The 21,559-nt window shown below is 38.3% G+C and overlaps 1 protein-coding gene and 1 pseudogene across 1 annotated transcript; both read right to left on the bottom strand.

The window, feature by feature from the left end:
* Nucleotides 1-11,600: 11,600 nt before the first annotated feature.
* On the bottom strand, nt 11,601-12,671 carry LOC136715773 (uncharacterized; the record flags this gene model as incomplete). The annotated part of the gene is made up of 2 exons (XM_066693528.1): nt 12,667-12,671; nt 11,601-12,516 (listed from the first exon to the last, which is right to left on the bottom strand). Coding segments are annotated over exons 1-2 (921 nt in total), but the record flags the coding sequence as incomplete, so codon positions are not given.
* Nucleotides 12,672-13,254: 583 nt separating this feature from the next.
* On the bottom strand, nt 13,255-15,890 carry LOC136714724 (uncharacterized; annotated as a pseudogene).
* Nucleotides 15,891-21,559: the final 5,669 nt, after the last annotated feature.

Here is a 21,559-nt window from a genome sequence, read left to right as displayed (position 1 = left end):
CTACAATTTGCACAAGCTCACCAAAATTGGACAGTTGAAGACTGGAAAAATGTTGCCTGGTCTGATGAGTCTCGATTTCTGTTGAGACATTCAGATGGTAGAGTCAGAATTCGGCGTAAACAGAATGAGAACATGGATCCATCATGCCTTGTTACCACTGTGTAGGCTGGTGGTGGTGGTGTAATGGTGTGGGGGATGTTTTCTTGGCACACTTTAGGCCCCTTAGTGCCAATTGGGCATCATTTAAATGCCACGGCCTACCTGAGCATTGTTTCTGACCATGTCCATCCCTTTATGACCACCATGTACCCATCCTCTGATGGCTACTTCCAGCAGGATAATGCACCATGTCACAAAGGTCGAATCATTTCAAATTGGTTTCTTGAACATGACAATGAGTTCACTGTACTAAACTGGCCCCCACAGTCACCAGATCTCAACCCAAGAGAGCATCTTTGGGATGTGGTGGAACGGGAGCTTCGTGCCCTGGATGTGCATCCCACAAATCTCCATCAACTGCAAGATGCTATCCTATCAATATGGGCCAACATTTCTAAAGAATGCTTTCAGCACCTTGTTGAATCAATGCCACGTAGAATTAAGGCAGTTCTGAAGGCGAAAGGGGGTCAAACACAGTATTAGTATGGTGTTCCTAATAATCCTTTAGGTGAGTGTATATTAGTCTCCAAAACAAGCAATCCGGAGAAGAGGATCAGACGCGTGTTAACTTTTCAGTCTCCCCAGAGAAGTCACTCCTTCCCACATGAACAGGTGGAACCCAACAAAAAAAATTATCATTGATTGGTCAGTAAAACACTACCTCAATTGAATAATATTTTGTATTGGTCTAACCCCAAGAAGCAAACCCAGGAAGATACCACAAAGCATTTTGGTACATGTAGTTTACATACTTCACATGACATAAATCGTCATAATAAAATAAAATAAAATATAAAGAACATTTTAAACACTCACTATTTCGCTCAGTGTGACAAGTTACATTCAAAATAAAAATACATTGTAATTCAAAATAAAATACACATTTTTAGGGATCCCTACACCTACCATACACTTTTTTTGCAGACCTCAAGGTACACATTTGGCATGGACTTTCTACCTTAAAATCTCAAATCAGTCAGTATCTTTAAAAACCCTGTGATTTCCATATACATAGTCATTGGATGTTCTACAAAATGTGCTATTTGAGAAGAGTGCTATGCTGCAGTTGGCTGGATGTTTTTACCATGCACAGTAAATAATGTAAATGGTATTCCCTATGCTTTCACACCTCTTTTCCCAAAAAAATGAATAAACCAGTCAAAAAAGAGTCTTGCAGTCAAATTAGTCAATAGCTGTACAATGACAATACAATAATACAATAATAATACAAGATTACATGCTTGTGCTGTACTTGTTACTTTCGGAACAAGAGTTTGGAGTGTCACTGGAAGACATACTGATGTCTGTTACAGGACTGAGATCATTGCAGTACTGAAAATGTGACTTCATATCAAAGTGACAGCCGGAAGTCCCACCTTGCCCCGGTGCCCATGGACAGGAAGTCCTGCCTTACCCTCGGTTGCCCTTTGAACTGGAACCCTCTCCTTCCCACCATCCCCCGGAGTTACCCTTTCACCCTCTCCAGTCAGCCATCTTGTTAGGATGACAGCCATCTTGGTAAGGTGGTAGCCATCTTGTTAGGATGACAGCCATTTTGGTAAGGCCACAGGTCATCTTGACAACAAGTCACTGCTACCTCATCCTGTTGGTGTGTGTGTGTGTAATGTTTAAGAAGTTAAACTTATTATTATTTGTTTTAGGTTATATGTTTTATGATTAGGTTTGGTATGATATGGTCTTAGCAAAATAAAATAATTTAAAATAAAAAGAGAACAACAGAATATTTTTTGTTTTGTAAGTATTTACCCAGAGTGGGGTTCAAACCTATGCAGACATACATCCATTGGATCTTAAGTCCAACACCTTAACTACTTGGCCACCTGGATGTTACTAATTTCAATAAGTTACTAAGTTGAATGATATATTACTACAACCGCACAAGGACAATAAGGGAGGAAGTGAAACAGATAAAGGGCAAAAATGGAAGTATCTTGGAAAATGAACAAGATGTAGCAAATGTTCTAAATGAGTATTTCACAGAGGTATTTACAAAAGAAAAGACAGATAACATGCCACAGGTTAACAATCAGTCCAGGAAAATCCCAAGATAGATCAGGATAAATGAGGAGGAGGAACTAAAGGGACTAGCAGAATTAAAAACAAACAAATCACCTGGGCCAGATGGTATATTTCCAACAGTACTTAAAGAAATGAGGGAAATTATTTATAGGCCGCTAACTCAAATACAAATATTCCAAATGACACTTAGAACAGGGTATGTGCCAACTGACTGGAACACGGCAAATGTCATACCAATCCACAAGAAAGGGGACAAAACCGAGCCAGGAAATTACAGACCAATCAGCCTCACTTGCATCACCTGTAAAATGTTGGAAAAAATGATTAGACAGAAAATAGAGGAGCATCTTAATGAAAACCTTATTCTTGGAGATAGTCAACATGGGTTTAGAAGAGGCAGATAATGTCTTACTAATTTATTAGAATTTTTTGAACACGCAACTGCAACTGTAGATCATGTGAAAGCATATGATATGATATACTTTGATTTTCAGAAAGCTTTTGATTTTGATTTGATCATCAAATTGGAAGCTGTAGGCATTCAGGGTAATGTAAGTAGGATTATGAACTGGTTGATGTATAGGAAACAGAGGATGTCGATTAGAGGAGTCACTTCTAACTGGAGTGAGGTTGTTAGTGGAGTTCCACAGGGATCAGTACTAGGGCCTTTACTTTTTCTAATCTATATTAATGATCTGGACTGTGGGATAGTTAGCAAACTTGTAAAATTTGTTGATGATACTAAAATAGGTGGCTCAGCAGATACAATCTTGGCAGCACAGGCTATTCAAAGGGATTTGGATAACATTCAGATTAAATTCAATGTGGACAAGTGCAAGGTAATACACGCAGGTAACAAAAATCTCCACTATAATTACACTATAGTCAGAATAGAACTAAATGAAGTATCGCATGAGAAAGACCTAGGAGTCTATGTGGACTCCTCACTTTCTCCATCCAAACAGTGTGGGGAAGCAATAAAAAAGGCAAACAGAATGCTAGGGTATATTGTCAAAAGTGTAGAATTTAAAACAAGGGAAGTAGTGTTAAGACTGTACAATGCACTAGTTAGACCTCATCTGGAATACTGTGTACAGTTCTGGGCACTACACTTCAAGAAAGATATCGCTGCTCTAGAGGCAGTTCAGAGGAGAGCAACCAGACTTATTCCAGGTCTGAAGGGAATGTCCTACTCGGAGAGACTAAGGGAACCGAACCTTTTCACCCTGGAACAGAGGAGACTATGTGGGGACTTGATCCAAGTCTTCAAAATCATGAAGGGCATCGACCACATCAAACCAGAGGAGCTTTTCCAGATCAGCAGGGACACACGCACCCGGGGACACACATGGAAATTGGGCTACAAGGCATTCACAATGGAAAACAGGAGACGCTTCTTTACACAGAGAGTAGTCACAATCTGGAACAAACTCCCCAGCAATGTGGTAGATGCTGAAAATTTGGGAACATTTAAAAATAGACTGGATAGGATCCTTGGATCACTTAGTTATTAATGGACACCAAACGAGCACGATGGGTCGAATGGCCTCCTCTCGTTTGTAAACTTTCTTATGTTCTTATGTTATCTTAATAAGTCATCAGAAAATGAACCATGAAGAGAGATTAAAATGGATCTATTATACGCCTAAAGAAGCCGGTAGTTTTGGAGGACTCGATACACTACTGAGAAGTGCCAGAGCAAAGGGTACCCGTGTAAAAAGATAACATGTTTCACAATGGTTATTGGATTAATATACATACAGTGCACAAACCGGCGAGGGTGCGGTTTAAGAGGAACTTGACACTGGTACAAGACATTGACTGGCAATGGCAGGCTGACCTGGTGGAAATGTGTCAGTTCTCAAAGTTCAATAACGGTATGAAATAAATTCTAACCTGTGTAGCGTTATGGGGGGTGTATTTTGATAAGAGCATTTTAGCTCTGAGCTGAAGCACTGATCTAAAGAAGACCTCTCCCCCCAAAGTTATCATATTTCCTTGGCTCATCAGCGTGTGAACTAGTTTACATCAAAGTGGCAGTCTTGGGAGGATGGTACCGAGAATGGGCCAAATAGCTTGGAATCCCTGATGTCTGGGGAAGGGAGCCTGTAGGTAATAAAAACTCTTTGAAATGGACGAGAGCCGAAATCCCAACACAGAGCTACGAACCCAGGCCAACCGGCATTTCCAAAAGATGGCATGGATTGACATCAGTCATAAATCAAGCCCCCCTCCAATAGGATACTTGGGACTGAAACCGAAATCTAATCTTACAAACTCAAGAACCAATCATCTATTGATGTGACAGGCATATAAAGAGTAGCGCACAGCATCTCTCTCTCTCTCTCTCTCACCTGAACCAGAAACTCACTGCCACAGCTCAACCTGTAGCTCTGTTGCCAGAACCGGAACCAGAAACGAAACTAAGTCTTTGCCAGCAACAGAAGACTTAAACTGGGAGAAGGAGATTGAGCCGTATGAAGAATTTTTTTAAAGGACTTTATTAAATAAATAACTTTACAAACTGCGCCTGCCCGCCTGTGCCCACCAGATCAGTGGAGTTTTACAGCTGGACAATTGACTAAGTCGACTGAATACGAAAGTGTCAGTCATTTAAATAGCTATTGAGTCTTAAGAAACTTGACCCTTGGAAACTAACAGGGCCCTGCTTTCCTCAAAGACTTTGTCTTCAAGTAACTACGGTGGAAAAACTCTGCTTGCAAAGAAGATTTTGTGCACACCCTTGGAGCCTTCAAACCAGTGGAAAATCTGTTTGGAAAAGACTCTGTTTCGCGAAACCCCAACTTCCAGGTGCATCGACTGAGTGGAAGTTCTTGGACAAAGCCAAACTGGACTGCCTTTGTTCCAAACCACACGGACCTCGTGCCGTGTGCTGTTATCTGAGCCCGGAGCCAGAGAGTCCTCTCTGTGACGAAGTTCAGATAAGTTTAACAGTTTGGAGTTTATCATTCATGACATTTGAGAAATCAATTAGAAATGTTAATCTGTGATTCATAACTCTAGAATGTGTAATATCATTTAGTTTTACTTAAATATAAATGTGTGTTGCATTAACCTGTTTTGTTGACAATTTTTGAAATAAAACCTGTCAACGCCAAGAAATATCTTCTCATTCCTGTTTAACTATTTTAGTCTGAAATTGACACACGTTAATAGACATTAGATTATTGGTGGCCCTGCCTATCCTTAATCAGTTAAGGGAAATTGTGGTAACAAGTAATGATAGGATCTTTCTCGGCACCTAAACGTAAATGAGACTGATATATATATAACGAGAAGTTACTTGACATAAATACTAACCTGCATAGTTATTTGATGTCCGACTAACAGTACTAATGAGAGACTCACCTTCGTCTTACTAACCGGTATTGTAGTCAATGTGTTTATAAATTTTATTTGGTCTTTGATTTGGTCACGGGAGTGATTTGTCTTTGATTTGTTGATCTAGAGTTGAATTTTAATTAGTTTTTCCCTTTTGTATAATTAGTGTAGTGCTACATTTAGTCTTTGTTTTTAATACATTTGACAATTTATATCTTTGGAATTGGTGTCTGCGTCCAATTATTACGGAAATTGAGTTCTACAAGATTCCAGGATTCGTGATAAGGTGATACTATAAATTCACTTCTTTAATTTAAATTTATAAGTGTACCTTACGCTATACCTGTATAGATGTGCTGTCCAAATATGCCTGGGCAGTACCGTTAAAAAACAAAATGGGTCAGAAAATGTGTGCCGCCTTTAAAAGAATATTCACCCAAGGGTGCGTTCCAAAGAAACTGCAGACAGATTGAGGAAAGAATTCCTCAACATGGTTTTCAAAGTCTTCTCAAGCAACACCAAATTGTATATTTTGTGACAAACAGTAAAGTGAAAGCTAGTGTGGTAGAGAGGTTCAATAGAACTATAGCATCTAAAATGTGGAAGTACTTTACAACCGTGAACACTTTTAGATATGTGGATGTCACACATCCCATAGAACTGTCATGGAACGTCCAGTAGATGTCACCCCTGACAATGCCCTGAGGGTGTGGAGGACAGTGTATCGGTCATTTTTAAAAAGCAAACCTTCAAATTTTCAGTTTAATGAAGGTGATCATGTGAGGGTGTCAAGAATAAAAGGGAAATTTGAAAAGGGGTATGAGCAGACATTCACAGATGAAATATTCATAGTCAAAGAATGTGTGCCTGGATTAAGACCTATGTACAAACTAAAAGATTATGCTGGTGATGACATAAAAGGGCAGTTTTAAAAGGAAGGGTTATAAAAGATAAACCCGAATGTTGACAGAGTCTATCGTATACAGAAAATGTTAGACTCTAGAGGTGGTGTCAGAAATTAACAAGTTTTAGTCAAATGGCTGCGTTGGGGAGTTGTGGGGTTGTGAGAGCCTCAAAAAATGAGTGAAAATTGATTTTACCTGACTTTAACCAGTAATTCCTCGGAGTCACTATTTCCTAACAACAAGAGCTCCAACTTCACAGATCATCTATCCAAATCCATTGATCTATCAGGTAAATGGGAGGTAGGGATGGTGGAGATGCACTGCCCCATGACCATCAATATGTTTGACAGGAAACAGAGCTTTGAATTGCTTTCTGACACAACCGATACAAACTGGTATTATGAAATATCACAAGGCTACTATAAAAACATTGAAGTATTGTTAATAGCCATGAATAATGCTGTCAAAGCAGTCCCCACATCGCCCAAGGTACACTTTCAATACAATTATATTAGTAGAAGCGTGAGGATTTTCGGGGATTCTACTTTATTGTTTTTTTACCAGAGGCCAACTAGCACACGTCTTGGGGTTCGTTCCCGAGAAGGGGGGAAAGAAATCGCCCCATCCTGCGGATATCACTGCTGGTTTTAACCACATGTATGTTTATACCAATATAATTGAACACCAACTAGTGGGTGACACTTATGCCCCACTTCTGCATTGTGTGCCTAAAAAAGGGGAAGAAGGCAAGTTTGTTACGCTGTTGTATGACAAACCCCACTATCTCCCCCTGAGCATGGATCAGTTCAACACCATCAGCATTGAAATAAAGACTAATCAGAATGAACATGTCACATTCGCATACGACAAGGTAATAGGGAAGTTGCATTTCCAACCTGTTAGATACAACCACTTTTAAATCATGGTTAACTAGTACAAGTATCAGGCGGGTAACCACCTCCCCGGTTTCGCCGGGATGCCTGTACAATACGGTGCGGGGGTAGCTGGAATATTTAGATCATTATTCAGAAAAGCTATGCCTTTTCTGAGACGAGGATTAGAAATTGTCAAACCACACGTCAGATCGGCGGCCACAAACATAGCTAAAGATGTGGTCAGTCAGGTTACAAGTGCTGTGGCCAACAGAATAAATGCTCCGAAACAGGAGGGTTCGGTAATGAGGGATAGGGCAATACTTAGCAAATTACCAATAAACCCCCAAGACTGATTCAATAGATTTCTCTTTCTCTTAACAGACACAGTCTTTTTAATAAGAGTTTTTATAATGTTGCCACTTTTCTTGAGTTTCCGAAATTGTTTACAACCTGCACTAGATCGTCTCCAGCTGCACACAGAATGGCCTTTCTCTGTTGCGGGTTGGCTTTAACCAGCAACTGTAAGAGAGTGAGGTTCCTCTGCATGCGCTGTGACATACTGACAGCCAGTGTCAAAGATAGCAAATGCGCTCAAAGTTAGAAAGCCATCAGCTTTAACTTTCTTTGTTTTTTATACACATAAACCACTGGGGTATCCAGGGAGAAAAGTCCCATCCTTAAACGGTATTCATCAGGGGTATTTGACATGAGATCGACAAATAAGTATCCAAAAGACTTCTTGGTTGCATCTTCAAAAGCTTCCAAAAAATACTGAGATTTGCCTAGATACATCTGTCGAGCTAACGTCTGTAATTTATCTCTCGGGTTTTTGAAAAGGACCATATATTTGGTGTTTAAAGTAATAGTTCTACTTTTCCGTCCCTGACAAAACACATTCTGTACAATGTATTTAATACTGAGGTTTCTGTGGTGCACGTATTTAGTGAAGGCTTTTTCAATCTCATCGCTTTCACATTATTTTTCCATAAGATCATCAATGATCAACATGTTTACTTTATCGCATGGTAGTAATTCATCGTCATTAAATCTTTCAGGCAATCCCTCTATAAATTTAATAAAAGAACTTCAGTTCTTTATAAAGAGGCTGCATACAACTATAGCACCATACAATATTATCAGGCATGCACGATAACACACGCCCACCATTGTCTAATAATTGTCTGATAAAAAAAAACCTTCCCACAAGAGGGCCCTGACAAAATCCATGAAAACGGGTGCTGCAGTCTAAAATCCATTGTTCAATACCTGTAAGTCAAGGATGTAAGGTTTGTTCTCAGGACACGTTTATCATACACTACTTTCAGTGTTGTTTGCAGTGTTTTCATTTCTAGGTGCCAGTCACACTTAACACTTACTATCCCCGGTTGCCGCAGTATAATGTATTTTATTTCACCATTTGCACCAGCCTCCTTATCTGCATAGTCAAGTATCAAATCTTTTAGGTTATCGAAATTAATTTACTCACTATTAGCCATGTTTAATGTGATTCCCTTTACCTTGATACAAGCTTTCCCTCCTGAGAGCTTATATCCATAGGATTTAGGTCCTGTAGCAACAAACTCGGTAATGTGTTGATCTGGAGGCATCTCACTTGTCAATTGACCCAGATAATCTCCTAATTCGGGGTTCCACTGGTTTGGCCTGCTTACATAAATGATTGAATCAGTGTTATAATACAATGTCACTGCGTTCATCCTAACACTGAATAGAGAATCCCTGGGTTAATTCTAAAATCGTCTGGCATACTTTTACAACCTTTGTTTCGAATCAAAATTCTACTTTTGATTTTATAAAAATAAATAGTCAATAATATTGCATTTAAGGCGGTACAATATCAATAACTAATTCAGAGATTATCACAGAAACCTCAAACTAGATACAATTAATTCTAAAATTGTCTGTCATACTTTTACAACCTTTGTTTCGAATCAAAATTGTTCTTTTGGTTTTATAAAAATAAATAGTCAATAATTGCATTGCCACAGAAACCTCAAACTAGATGTGATTTATTGAAATTAAATTCTAGTTTTGATTTGATGGCAGGCATGTAGTCATCCCAGAGGGAGTGTAGTCGAAGTTCTAATGAGTCTTCGGTATTCCATTCTGAAGGGGCCTGACAGAAAAGTCGCTGCTGAAAAGGAGATACAGCAAAAAGGCCCCTTCTACTGTTCATCTTCTCTTGCTGTGGTGAAGCCTCTCTTGTTCATTCCTAGACACAAGGTGTGGTACCATCACTGGCAGCTAGAACACTGTATCTGCAAAATGAATAACAGAAACACATATAATTGACAGAACATACAGTACATACAGTACATTCTTTTTGAGATTATATCATATATGGCATGAAACAATTATATCAACATGAGCATTGAAGGATATAATCGTGCAAAAAGTAATATATATTTTTTGCTCCAAGAATGTTTCAGTAACTGATTTGCATAGCCTAATTCTACAGTATATGACTAAAATGACACTAACCCATTGGGTGAACCTTTGGGAATCTCCTTTGGATCATTGCTTGCACAAATAGAGCATTCTTGACTGGCTTTGAAGACTAAAAACAGATCAGAATTACCACTTTTAAATTCAATGTTTACACATTTACATAAATAAATTATAAAACAAAAATATTCATAGTTCAATAGAAAATATAGCAGGACTTTAGATGTCAAGTAAGAAACTTCATCAGTCATAGTGCTAATTCCTTATTCACCGCCTGATGCCTGTAGAATGGCCTCTGCAAACTTAATTCTTTTCAGGGACAATTCCTTCTTTGAGGAATTTATGCTGATATGAGTTGGAAGGTTGGGGAAGCTGTCAACAACCTGTGTGGCCATCTAAATATTCAGAAATATATGGTCAATTTAGTTGCAATTGTTTAATGGCCATTGTAAAGTAAAAGTCATCCAAACATAGACATTTGAAATTTCATTTCAACATAATGAGGTAATATAATACTATGTAAGTAATATAACTCACAGTGAACATCAGAATTTCATCTTCTGCTCTGATCTCAATTATTCATTAATATTATCAACTCACCTCCAATACAAAGACCCCACAGCTGAAGGAGTCTTTTTGCACTGTATATTGGATAATGGCTCCCTTCCACCTAACCCACACCCAGTCATCCAACCCATGGCAGTTCAACCGTACTTTGAAGAATTCACTGTTTGGGAAAAACTTTATAGTTTTAAGTGTCAGCATGTAATGTATAAAAGTACATTACTGGTTATTAGTGGAAGTGAAATTATAATACAAAGGACAACAAAACAGAGCAATAATTTGTTTTCAACACTAGATATTTGAATGACCTTGCTAGATCATAAACAAAATTAAAAAAATAAACAAATTAAACAGTTTGTTAACAATAACTCACAGAATACTGTTTGGCCAAAGCACACACTCTGTGAGGCAGAACAAAGAAAACATGGCACTATAACATAGGGGCAACACCCCTTATCGAATAAACAATCCTTAATTGTTAGGTCCAAGACTTATCTATCTGTTCATTATTTGAAAATCTGTTAAATTACTATATTGAACTTAAAGGGGAGTCCAGGTGAGTGGGCTGTCTGGAGCCCTGTCTGTAGGGTCTTGTGCATTTCCACTGAGTATTTACCCCAGTGTTTTACTTTCACAAGGCAAACTCTACAGCATCCACCCCCTGGATCTTTCATCTGCAGCCCTTGGCTTCAAAATGGTCATTTCTCACATCCATTCTATTACCTCAATAAGTATTGTAATGCTTTTGAGTGTTTGTGGGTACAGAGTAGGTGCAGACTCCAGTTCAAATGCAAAAACAGCTCTTTATTTAAAGTCAATCAATCAATCAATCAACCAATTTTTATTTGTATAGCACCCTTCGCAGGGTAGCCACAGTGCGCTTTACAGACTGGTAAATATACAACAAACGTACAGCAAAATAAAATACATAAATACAATAAATTAAAATATAGAGCTGTAAACATTTTACATGATCTAGAATAAAGTGAGTGAACATTTAAGTAAATAAACCATTTAGGCACAGAGGAGAGAAAAACAAAAAACTCCTATGAATGGCATGTAGGAGAAAATGAATCTCTGGGGGTCCACGGCTTAGGGCCTAGGCCTAATGGTTGCCTCCTCTCCAGGCAGTATAGATCAGAAAGTTCTTTATCGGTGCTGCTGGCTGTGGTCTTCCCTCTGGAGGAGGCCTCTCGCTGGCCATCGGGGGTGGGGGGGTTGGACCATCAACAGACAAACAGAGACTGAACAGATGAGTCTTCAGACGTAATTTAAAGGCTAAGACAGAGGGGGCATCTCTTACATTGGCTGGAAGATCGTTCCACAGCTTCGGAGCACTATAACTGAATGCTCTACCACCTGCGGTTTCCTTGTGTATTCTAGGGAGCGCTAAGTAACCGGCTTCCTGTGATCTCAATGGCCGACCTGGAGTATATTCGAGATCTTTTAGGTAGGGAGGTGCCAGTCCCTTTAGTGCTTTAAATCTTAATAAGAGAACTTTAAAGTCTAGCCAGTGAAGAGAAGCCAATACTGGAGTGATGTGTTCATGTTTTTTTGTTTTTGTTAGGATTCTTGCAGCAGCATTTTGGACTAACTGAAGTGCAGAAATAGCTCTGTTTGTGCTGCCTGACAGAATGGCATTACAGTAATCCAATCTAGATGTAACAAATGCGTGTATCAAGTTTTCAGTGTCCTGTAACGAGAGGAATTGTCTTAGTCTAGCAATGTTTCTAAGCTGGAGGAAGGAAGATCTCGACACATTCTGAATGTGTGATTCAAAAGATAGATTATGATCACAGATGACACCCAGGTTTCGTGCCATCTCCTTAGGGGAGAAATTAAAGTTATCGTTACTCAGTTTTGTTAGTGCATGATGAACAGTTCGATTTTTGTCTCCTAAAATTAGGACTTCTGTTTTGTCAGAATTAAGCATAAGACATTTTTTTGTCATCCATGTTTTAATCTCAGACATACAGCAAATTAGTTTTTCTAGGTCTATGGTATTGTTAGGATTTACTGACAGATATAATTGTGTGTCGTCTGCATAACTGTGAAAGTTAATATTATGTCGTTGAATGATATCACCTAAAAGGAGCATGTACAATGAAAAAAGTATAGGTCTGAGGACTGAGCCCTGTTGGACTCTGTACTTAACGGAGCCACAGATCCTGAGGATAAAGAGACATTAATAATATTGTGTATTCTGTGAATAATTAATGGCAGAGATTGTTTTAGCAGTTTAGTGGGTATAGGGTATTGATGGTACCACACCTCGTGTGGGTTAAACGAGTTCAAGGTAGGCAGGGGCTGTGAAGGACTGCATGTGACGGCTATAGTATCTGTGTATGTTTCCTGTTCTATCTGTTTTCTAATGCCGTTAACTTTGCTATTGAAATGATCCATTAAGTCACTACAGGTGAAATTGGGGGGGATAACCTCTGAAGGCTTTACCTGCTGGTTAGTAAGTGTCGCTATTGTATTCAAAAGAAAATGCAGGTTATTCTTATGCGTCTCTATTAAATTGGAGTAGTAGGCAGACCTAGCAGAGGACAGGGCCTGCTTGTAACTTATTATACTGTCATTCCATGCCATATGGAAGACCTCTAGTTTGTTTCTCTCCATTTACGCTCACATCTACGGCATTCTGTTTTAAGTGAGCGAGTGTGTTCGTCAAATCATGGTGAGTGTTTTGTTAGTTTAATTTGTCGTGTCCTTAATGGGGCTACTATATCTAAAGCAGTGCTTAGTGTATTGTTGAAATTATTTAACAATTCATCTGCAGATCCTGTTTTGATGAAGCTAGCATTTGGCAACAGAGTAGTGAATTTATGAATAGCAGTGGGATTTAGGCAGCAAGTTTCTATGTTCCTCTCCTGTGTGTCTGATTCTACTCCAGGCAGCTCAAATGTAATAAGGCAGTGGTCGGAAATCGTCTGGTTTTGGGGTGATATTATTAGGTTGTGAATCTGTACCCCACGGGTAATAACTAGATCTAGTGTGTGATTGTGTCGATGTGTGGGTCCAGACACATTCTGAGTGAAGCCTACAGACTCCAATAGGGACAAGAAACTAACAGTGAGGGGGTCGTCTTTAATGTCAATATGTATGTTAAAGTCCAACTAAAATAATGAGTTTATCATAATGTATGGCTAAGTCAGATAAGAGATTGCTAAATTCGGTCATAAAAAAGGAATAGGGGCCTGGTGGCCTATAAATAGCTATAAGCTGAAGAAGTGGATTAAACCTAAGTTCTACCTGGTGAATTTCAAAAGATGTGAAGCTGTCTAATGGCTTAGTAGACAGGCGCAGGTCTGTGCGGTAGATAGTGGCCAGCCCCCCCCCCCCCACGGCCTGTTGCACGGGCCTTCTGGCAGTAAGAGTAGTCATTAGGGGAGGCTTCTACTAATGGAATAGTGTCGTCTGGTCTTAACCAGGTCTCAGTCAAGGTGAGCACATCTATGTGTGTGTCAGTTATTAAGGCTGCTTTGCTAGGTAGTGAGTGGATGTTTAAGACAGCAAGCTTATACATGGGAGAAGTAATGTGAGCAGGTAATTTCTGTCTTGTAGTTTTAACTTTTATTAGATTGTTGAAACGAGGGCCCCGAGAGGAAGGAATACATCCAAGCCTATGACAAATTACTGTTTTAATAGGATAACTATTCATTTTGAATATGCATAAATACATAAAAATAATAATAAAGTTGAACAAAATAGTTCAGTGTACAATATATATAATATATATAGTTAAACTAGGTGTTGCTGGGTTGTGTTGCAGTGCTTTGATGTTAAACACTGGGACTTTAGTCTACACACTTGATTAAGGGACTCACTGGAGGTCAGGTATAACAAAGATAGAATATGACTGACTTCAGATGAGCGTCCTTGAGACACTATTTAAGATACTTTTTAGGTGATAATATAGGGTAGATAAGTAGGAAAAGTACCAGGATATAAGAAAAGTCCAAATCCACAAAGAATCTTCATACAGGAATAGAGAAGGCATGTTAACTGCAAACTGAAAAATGTACCTTTCGCAGTGTTTGACATATCATGGCATCCCTGGTTCCATGCACAATAACTGAAACAGTAAAATTATCAAGGAGATATATTATTTGTGCTGTGCCACTGTTTTTCAAATTGAAGATATACATCCATGACCTGGTTCAAAATAGAATGCTAAGATTAGTTATCTATTGATTTACTGTACTTTTGTTTAGTGGAACTGTTCTGTGTGGCTCAGTTTGTAGATTATGGTGCTTGCAAGGCCAGGGTTGTGTGTCTGACCAGTACAATAAACATATTAAACGGTATGCATTTACTACTGTAACTTGTTAAAGATAAGAATGTTTGCTAAATGTTCAAGTTAAATCTGTTTGGAAATGAAAATTGTGAATATGAAATCCAGCCATGTTATGGCTACGTTAACCCTGCCTAATAAAATAGGGAATAGTGACCTCCCCTGCAAGCCACTCATGTGGTTTCAGAGAGTAGAACTCAGCATGGTGCAGAGTAAGTAGTTTTTCTGTCTTTTGACTGAATTACAGCCACAACAACCCCACTTTTTTCTTCCCTCCAGAGAGACTTTATCTGGAAAACATGAATTAACATACATAGTAAAATTTCCTGCATTGTTTTTGGACAACAGTTGACAACATAATAGTGAAAATGTCACACTTCATTCATGTGAACATTTAAAAAATATATCTGTGAAGGGGCCATACCTGCTTTTCTATCTCTGTTGTTGACAATCTCGTCTTGATCTGTCTTGTTGATGCTTTTGTTCTTGTTTTGTCTTTATTGGTCTTTTGAGAAATGTCGTAATTTTGGTAGACCTGGAATGTAAGTGTACCAGTATTATATTACATAATCTTATAGTTTCAAATAATAATCACTATTGTCTTTCTATTTAAATACAGTATATAGCCCTATCTATTACTCCAGCAACATCTATGGCAGTCATGCTAGTTGTGCTATCTGTTCCAGGGATTTTTTATTTTGTGCTCTTTTTAAATAAGTTAATTATTTATTTTTCAATATATGAAAGATCAAACACATTTAACATAGTTATAATCTAATTAATTATCATGACAGAATTTATAGAATGTAACAAATGGTGAATTCCAAAAAATATATATTTTCACTTATGATTAATCATGCTTATATCCATGTTATAGCCTACCAGCTTTGAAGGCTCAGCAGAGGATGAGTTATCCAAGTCTTCTGCTTTGGTCATTTCTGCAGTAACCTGCAATGAACAGTGTTTCATTATCAAGTTATTCATAATAATATCCCCCAAAATTCTAAAATTGATTAATTAATACATTTATGAATTCAATTATACCTTCATGGGCTTCTTGTTAGGCTTCTTGTTGACCCTTGGCTTTGTTCTTCTGGAGGGACCTTTTGGAGTTGGTATTGTGATGGGGGCATCGAAAAACTTAGTTGTTATGGGGTGTTGGGGGATTGAGTCTGCTCTTTTGGCCCACTGCTCCTCATTATGCTCGAGCTTGTGCTTCTTAGGCTTCAGTGGCCTTTCTAGCATTGTTTCTGGCAAACCATGCTGGATTACATGCTCACGGTATCGCCCTCGTAGGGAAGCATACAGTTTCTGAATGAAACAAGCAGGCCGAAGACCTCTCTCCTTCTGAAGAATAATTCTTCATAATACCAAACCAGATTTTGGCGTGGCAGTGGGTCTCTCTGGTTTTCATGCTCTGAACAATCGTTATTTTATTTATTTTTATAAAATCAAAAGAAGAATTTCGAAACAAAGGTTTGTAAAAGTATGCCAGACAATTTTAGAATTAATTCTATCTAGTTTGAGGTTTCTGTGACAATCTCTGAATTAGTTATTGATATTTTACCACCTTAAATGCAATATTATTGACTATATTTATTTTTATAAGATCAAAAGAATAATTTTGATTCGAAACAAAGGTTATAAAAGTCTGCCAGACAATTTTATAATTAATTGTATCTAGTTTGAGGTTTCTGTGACAATCTCTGAATTAGTTATTGATATTGTACCGCCTTAAATGCAATATTATTGACTATTTATTTTTATAAAATCAAAAGTAGAATTTTGATTCAAAGCAAAGGTTGTAAAAGTATGCCAGAAAATTTTAGAATTAATTGTATCTAGTTTAAAGTTTCAATGACAATCCCTGAATTAGTTATTGATTACAGCTTTAAATGGCTATTGGCGAATGTCTGTTGAATGTCTGTTGCATGTATAAATATGAATATAAAACCAACTTTACCTCGATGCGTTCAGGAGAAAAGTCCGGCACTCTGTACAGTAAAAGTGCTGAACACACTGAATCTCTTTGGTTGCAGCTTTAGCCTTGTGTCTCCTGAGACAGACACCGCCTCTACAGAATATTTTACATACATCGCATCTGGTAATGGTCTCTTTAATCTCAAAACAGTGGGGATCTAAACACGCTTGGCACAAATTCCAACACGTGTGATTATTTTTATGAACATGGATAGCGTGACAATAGACGCAGAAATTGTCAATGCCTACAAATGATCCGATGTTTAAAACCCTGTAGTAATGTTGTTCGTGAAGTAATACAAACAGGACTATTTATAGGTGTAGGCCCTGTAGTAAAATATTCCCATCCGTTTCCATAGTAAAATAGTCTTTCAAATGCCTGGATGTCTGAAAACCTTTTTTTTTTTCTGAATCGAAAACCCTAGCTGACTATGTATTCGTTTTGGCACCATCTAACATTTCTGCATCTGTGCATTCCTTACCCTTACACAAACGGTAAACACTGGCAGCGAAACATAAATTGTTACCTTGGTTTTTGAAATCAATGAGGTAAGCCCTTTTCGTGTCTATTATCTTGCTAAACAAAATAACTTTTACATGCCTCCGTGCACCACCTTGCATATTTCTAATTACTGTGACTGTTATTCTCAAACTACCATGTATTAGGATTTCGGTATGACTTTGCAGTATATTAGCTATGCTCTCTAGGAAATCTGTCGCATCCAGCTCCCCCAAATTTTGTCACCTCGAATAAAAAGGATTATTTAATGACCCCGAGCTCAGTCTAAGTTGTACAAAATGATTAGGACCCACATTGTGTGATATTTCATTTAAAAGCCCTTGCACAGCCCCATACACAATATGTACAGCCTCTGTGTAAGATTCTATGAGATAAAGATTCACAAACCTGAATTCTTCATAGAACTCCATACCCTGAAACCTTTTAATTTCCCTGTCACAGCGACGAACACGTTCCAAAAACACCCAAGGCAGGTCCCCAACGTAACCACCGACCCCCATTTGTAGATCATCATTTTCAATATTCACCTCTAACATTACAACATCACCACCCCCAATCTGATTATCATTATTTTCAGCTTCTAATGCTAATTCATCAGACAAATCCAAATCTATATATTCCTGAATTTCCAAGTCTGGTTGGTTAATATGATCAGCTTGTAATGCTAATTCATCAGACAAATCCAAATCTACACATTCCTGAATTTCCAAGTTTGCTGATTGGTCATCAGCCAGCACAGTGCTTACATTGTCAGCTTGTAATGGTGTGATCGTGCTAATTGTGACACATCCATTCTAGATTTAAGCCTACGCAGCATTCTTTTGGCAGCATTAATTTTCTTTCTCAGTACTGCCGTGATTATAAGTTGCCAACAAATGTGACATATCTTGCTAAGCAACAGGGCCCTAGAATCATCAGAGGTCTGAATGTCTCCACAGGGTATTTGTTCACATGACTTGTCTATCTCTTTATGCACACTCGGGGTACCTCTTTTTACAGTAGTAAAGTGTCTGTGCCCTGTGCAGATGACACCAGTAGCTTCCTTTATGAACATGACCGGGTTTCTTCACATAGAAGGTGTTATGGCATCTTGCTTTGTACAGTAACTTTCACAGCATTTGGAAAACAATAAATAATAATAAAACACATCAGTAACCCAATGAATGTTATATACCACCATTAAAAGTTTGCTCTGTGACTTGGACAGGGTGGGGCCGTGCATAATTATGCGGGTTAAAGGTTGCCTCGCCGGTCTCCTTCTCTGAAAATACGTGTTGTTAATTCCCAATGTGTTTATTCCACACAACTGTCAACATGAAAAGTGAAAACAGACATTGATACCGTAACTTTACACATTATTTGTTATTATGTTTTAGAAGATACAATGTATAATTTTTTCATAATATGAAACACCTTGTTCTATATCATACCATAAAATCTGTATTAAGCATTGCATTGAACGCATTGCTCGGCCCTACCTTCAGAACTCATTCTTCCTGCGGTTTGGAAGGCGCTATTCATGATGTACACGTGGGGGGTTGTGAGTTCCACTCTCCAGGTAGCTGTTTGGTCCAGCAGTGATGGCTCTGTTATTCTACACTGCAGTGTCTCAGCTCTTTGCAAGTCTACGTCCAGTAATTTCACTGAAATAATACAAACATATATACATTAACTATGTACGATATACTAATACTTTTGAACCAGACTCTATTACTATACATACCCACCCCCAATACCCCAGTTTCAGAACTATACTTACCATCAATACATGATACTAGTTATAGTAGTTCTGTCTCGTCGAAGAGGTCCCAGTCAGATGACATAATGAAGACGGTGTCGGTTAATATATCGTTGAAAATGTGCCAGAGTATAGCAGCAGCTGTGTCTGATGTGTAAATGGGATGAATGGTGCTGTTTATTTATTGGGACAAAATGTATGTGTGTTTTAAAACCCATGCATCCCTAAAAAATAAAAATAAATGGTATTTCATAACTTATTCTAAGAAACAGACACAACTTTTATTGCGTAACACATTCAGAGAAACTGCCAAAAAATGTGTTTTTCATTATATTATTCTGTTGGGTGGTTGTCGGTGGTAAGGTTGAGACCATTACAGCACGATAAAGTTAATCTTAACACCCATCTGTATCTGGGCATCCTAGGGTAAGCATCAACATGAGAAGTACGCGTGTCTACACATATCCTTGTGAAAAAAATAAGGTGGATACTGGGTGTGGGGGTGACCGTTTGGAGTGAATTTTATTTATCGTACATTACTTCTGGACATGGACGTCATGAGGTGTAATGCTGGCTGTACCCACGGGGCCCCCCACCCCAGCGGATCGAGAAAAAAAAAAAAATATATATATATACACCCCCCCCCCCCAACTCCACCTATCCCCCGCCTCCTCAAAAGAACCCTTCGCCCCCTTTTACTGTATAAAACATGCGCTTGCAAACATTGTAAACATGTCATCAGGTCGGTTCGGCCAGCTCTCAGCTAACGCATGGAAGGATCACAACGCGCTATGGCAACACCGGCTAAGAAGACCCCCCCTAATGGACACTCTGCTGATGACGATACTGGGGCCCCGAGCACAAAACTTAGAAAGACTGAAGATGGAGACACTAAAGGGGTAAAGCTTTATTTTTACTTAGGAAAAATGTGTTTAGATTATTTTAAAACTTATGCAGGTGTTTACATGCTGTTAGGTTGTGTGAGTGTTAATACATTTCAGTGAAAAGTATATTTAAATACATGTTTTCTTATTTGTTTGTTTAACAAAAGACTGGTGTAGAAACCCCTCCCCTGAGCCCTCGTGAAGCTGCCCAGATGTCTGATGAAGACGAAGGTGTCAACACTGCTGATGAGTCTGACAATGATGACAAGGTCATGTACTCATTTCAGTTTTATTGGTCCCTGACACCAGTCATATTGATTCCTCTGCATTCCTACATTGCATGCTTCTGTTCTTGCCTTGCTAGAAACAACTAGAGTTTAGATTCAGACAGTGAAGGTGTGCGATATAATTGTAAAAACCATGATGAGCATGTAAGACTAGTGATGACACATACTGTAAAGGCCAGTGTCTCTCTCATGTTAAAACATTGTGTAAGCCGTGAATTAGTTGATAAATGTGAAGCCTGTCTAATAGGTGACCCCAGCCAACTACATCACATCTGTCTAACTTTAGATCATAAGCAAGGGAGTGTCTGGAGTAGTGTAGCTCTTATATGTGACAAAATAAGTGTCACACGCTTGCTAAACGTTGTGTTGTTGTTGCTTGTACCCTACATGGAATGAGTATCACCAGGCAGACAGAGAAGTGAAAACTCTTTTGCATGATACTGGTAATTCTAATGTGAATTCTCTAGTTGAGGATGTTGAGAAAACAGTGGTGCTCAAGAGAATGCTGTATAAAGAGTCACAGCCTGGTGAATCTGCTTTATCACTGTCCAAAAAGGTCTGCAGAGTTCTTTTGGAAATACTATCCCTTTCATGACCAAGTCCAATTTCTACACTGTGCTAGACAGAATAGCCATGATCTGTGTCATTGCCCTTACCAATAAACAAGTAGAGGCAGTTGCTAGTGCAGTACAGTTCAGTTGTTTCTTCCTGGCTACTGTAGGTGTTGGGGAGGGGAGATCATTGGTCACCCGTGTCAGTATCTAATCTTGCTGTCTACTTCTGATCTGATACCTTGTTGTCATATTTAGAGCTGTCACAATAAAAGACTGACATTGATGCATATTTTACCGAGTCTCATTTTTGAATGTCTATACCTTTCTTTTTATTTTATTTTCCTAACACTGTACCATCCCAAACCTAATAATAAAATATATAACCTAAAAACATCACACTCACATTACTAAAAACAATTTAAAACACTTTTTTTTTAATTATTATTAAAACTTTATTTTGTTGTTCTCTTTTTATTTTAATGCACCGTATCATCCCAAACCTAATCATAAAATCATAAAATCATATAACCTAAAACAAATAATAATAAGTTTAACCTCTTAAACATTACACACACGTATTATGTGGCAATATAATAAGGCTGCATTTGGATGATAGCTTTGCTCAGTTTTACCCCCTATTCACACTGGGTTTGTTTCAAACAAACTCGGTTCAGTTTGAACCGAATGTATCTGTGTGCTGGCTGTTCACACTTGTCTTGTGTACAAACATTTCCTTTGGAAATTAATTCGGGTTCGTCTTCTTGGTTCACTACCGTGTTTTCTTGGGACTCAGTTCACTTGTGTTCACATTGTAATAATCAAGTGAGCTCGGTTTGTTTTGTATTAGTAACACACCAGATATTTTCATTTTACATGATTAGAGCATATAAGAAATGGCAGCATGACACATACAATAACAAATATTTCCAAAAACACATTTGACAGTCTACT

Source organism: Amia ocellicauda, chromosome 1 (assembly GCF_036373705.1).
Source record: "Amia ocellicauda isolate fAmiCal2 chromosome 1, fAmiCal2.hap1, whole genome shotgun sequence".
NCBI classification, from domain to species: domain Eukaryota; kingdom Metazoa; phylum Chordata; class Actinopteri; order Amiiformes; family Amiidae; genus Amia; species Amia ocellicauda.
This window is presented reverse-complemented; position numbering and strand designations above follow the sequence as displayed.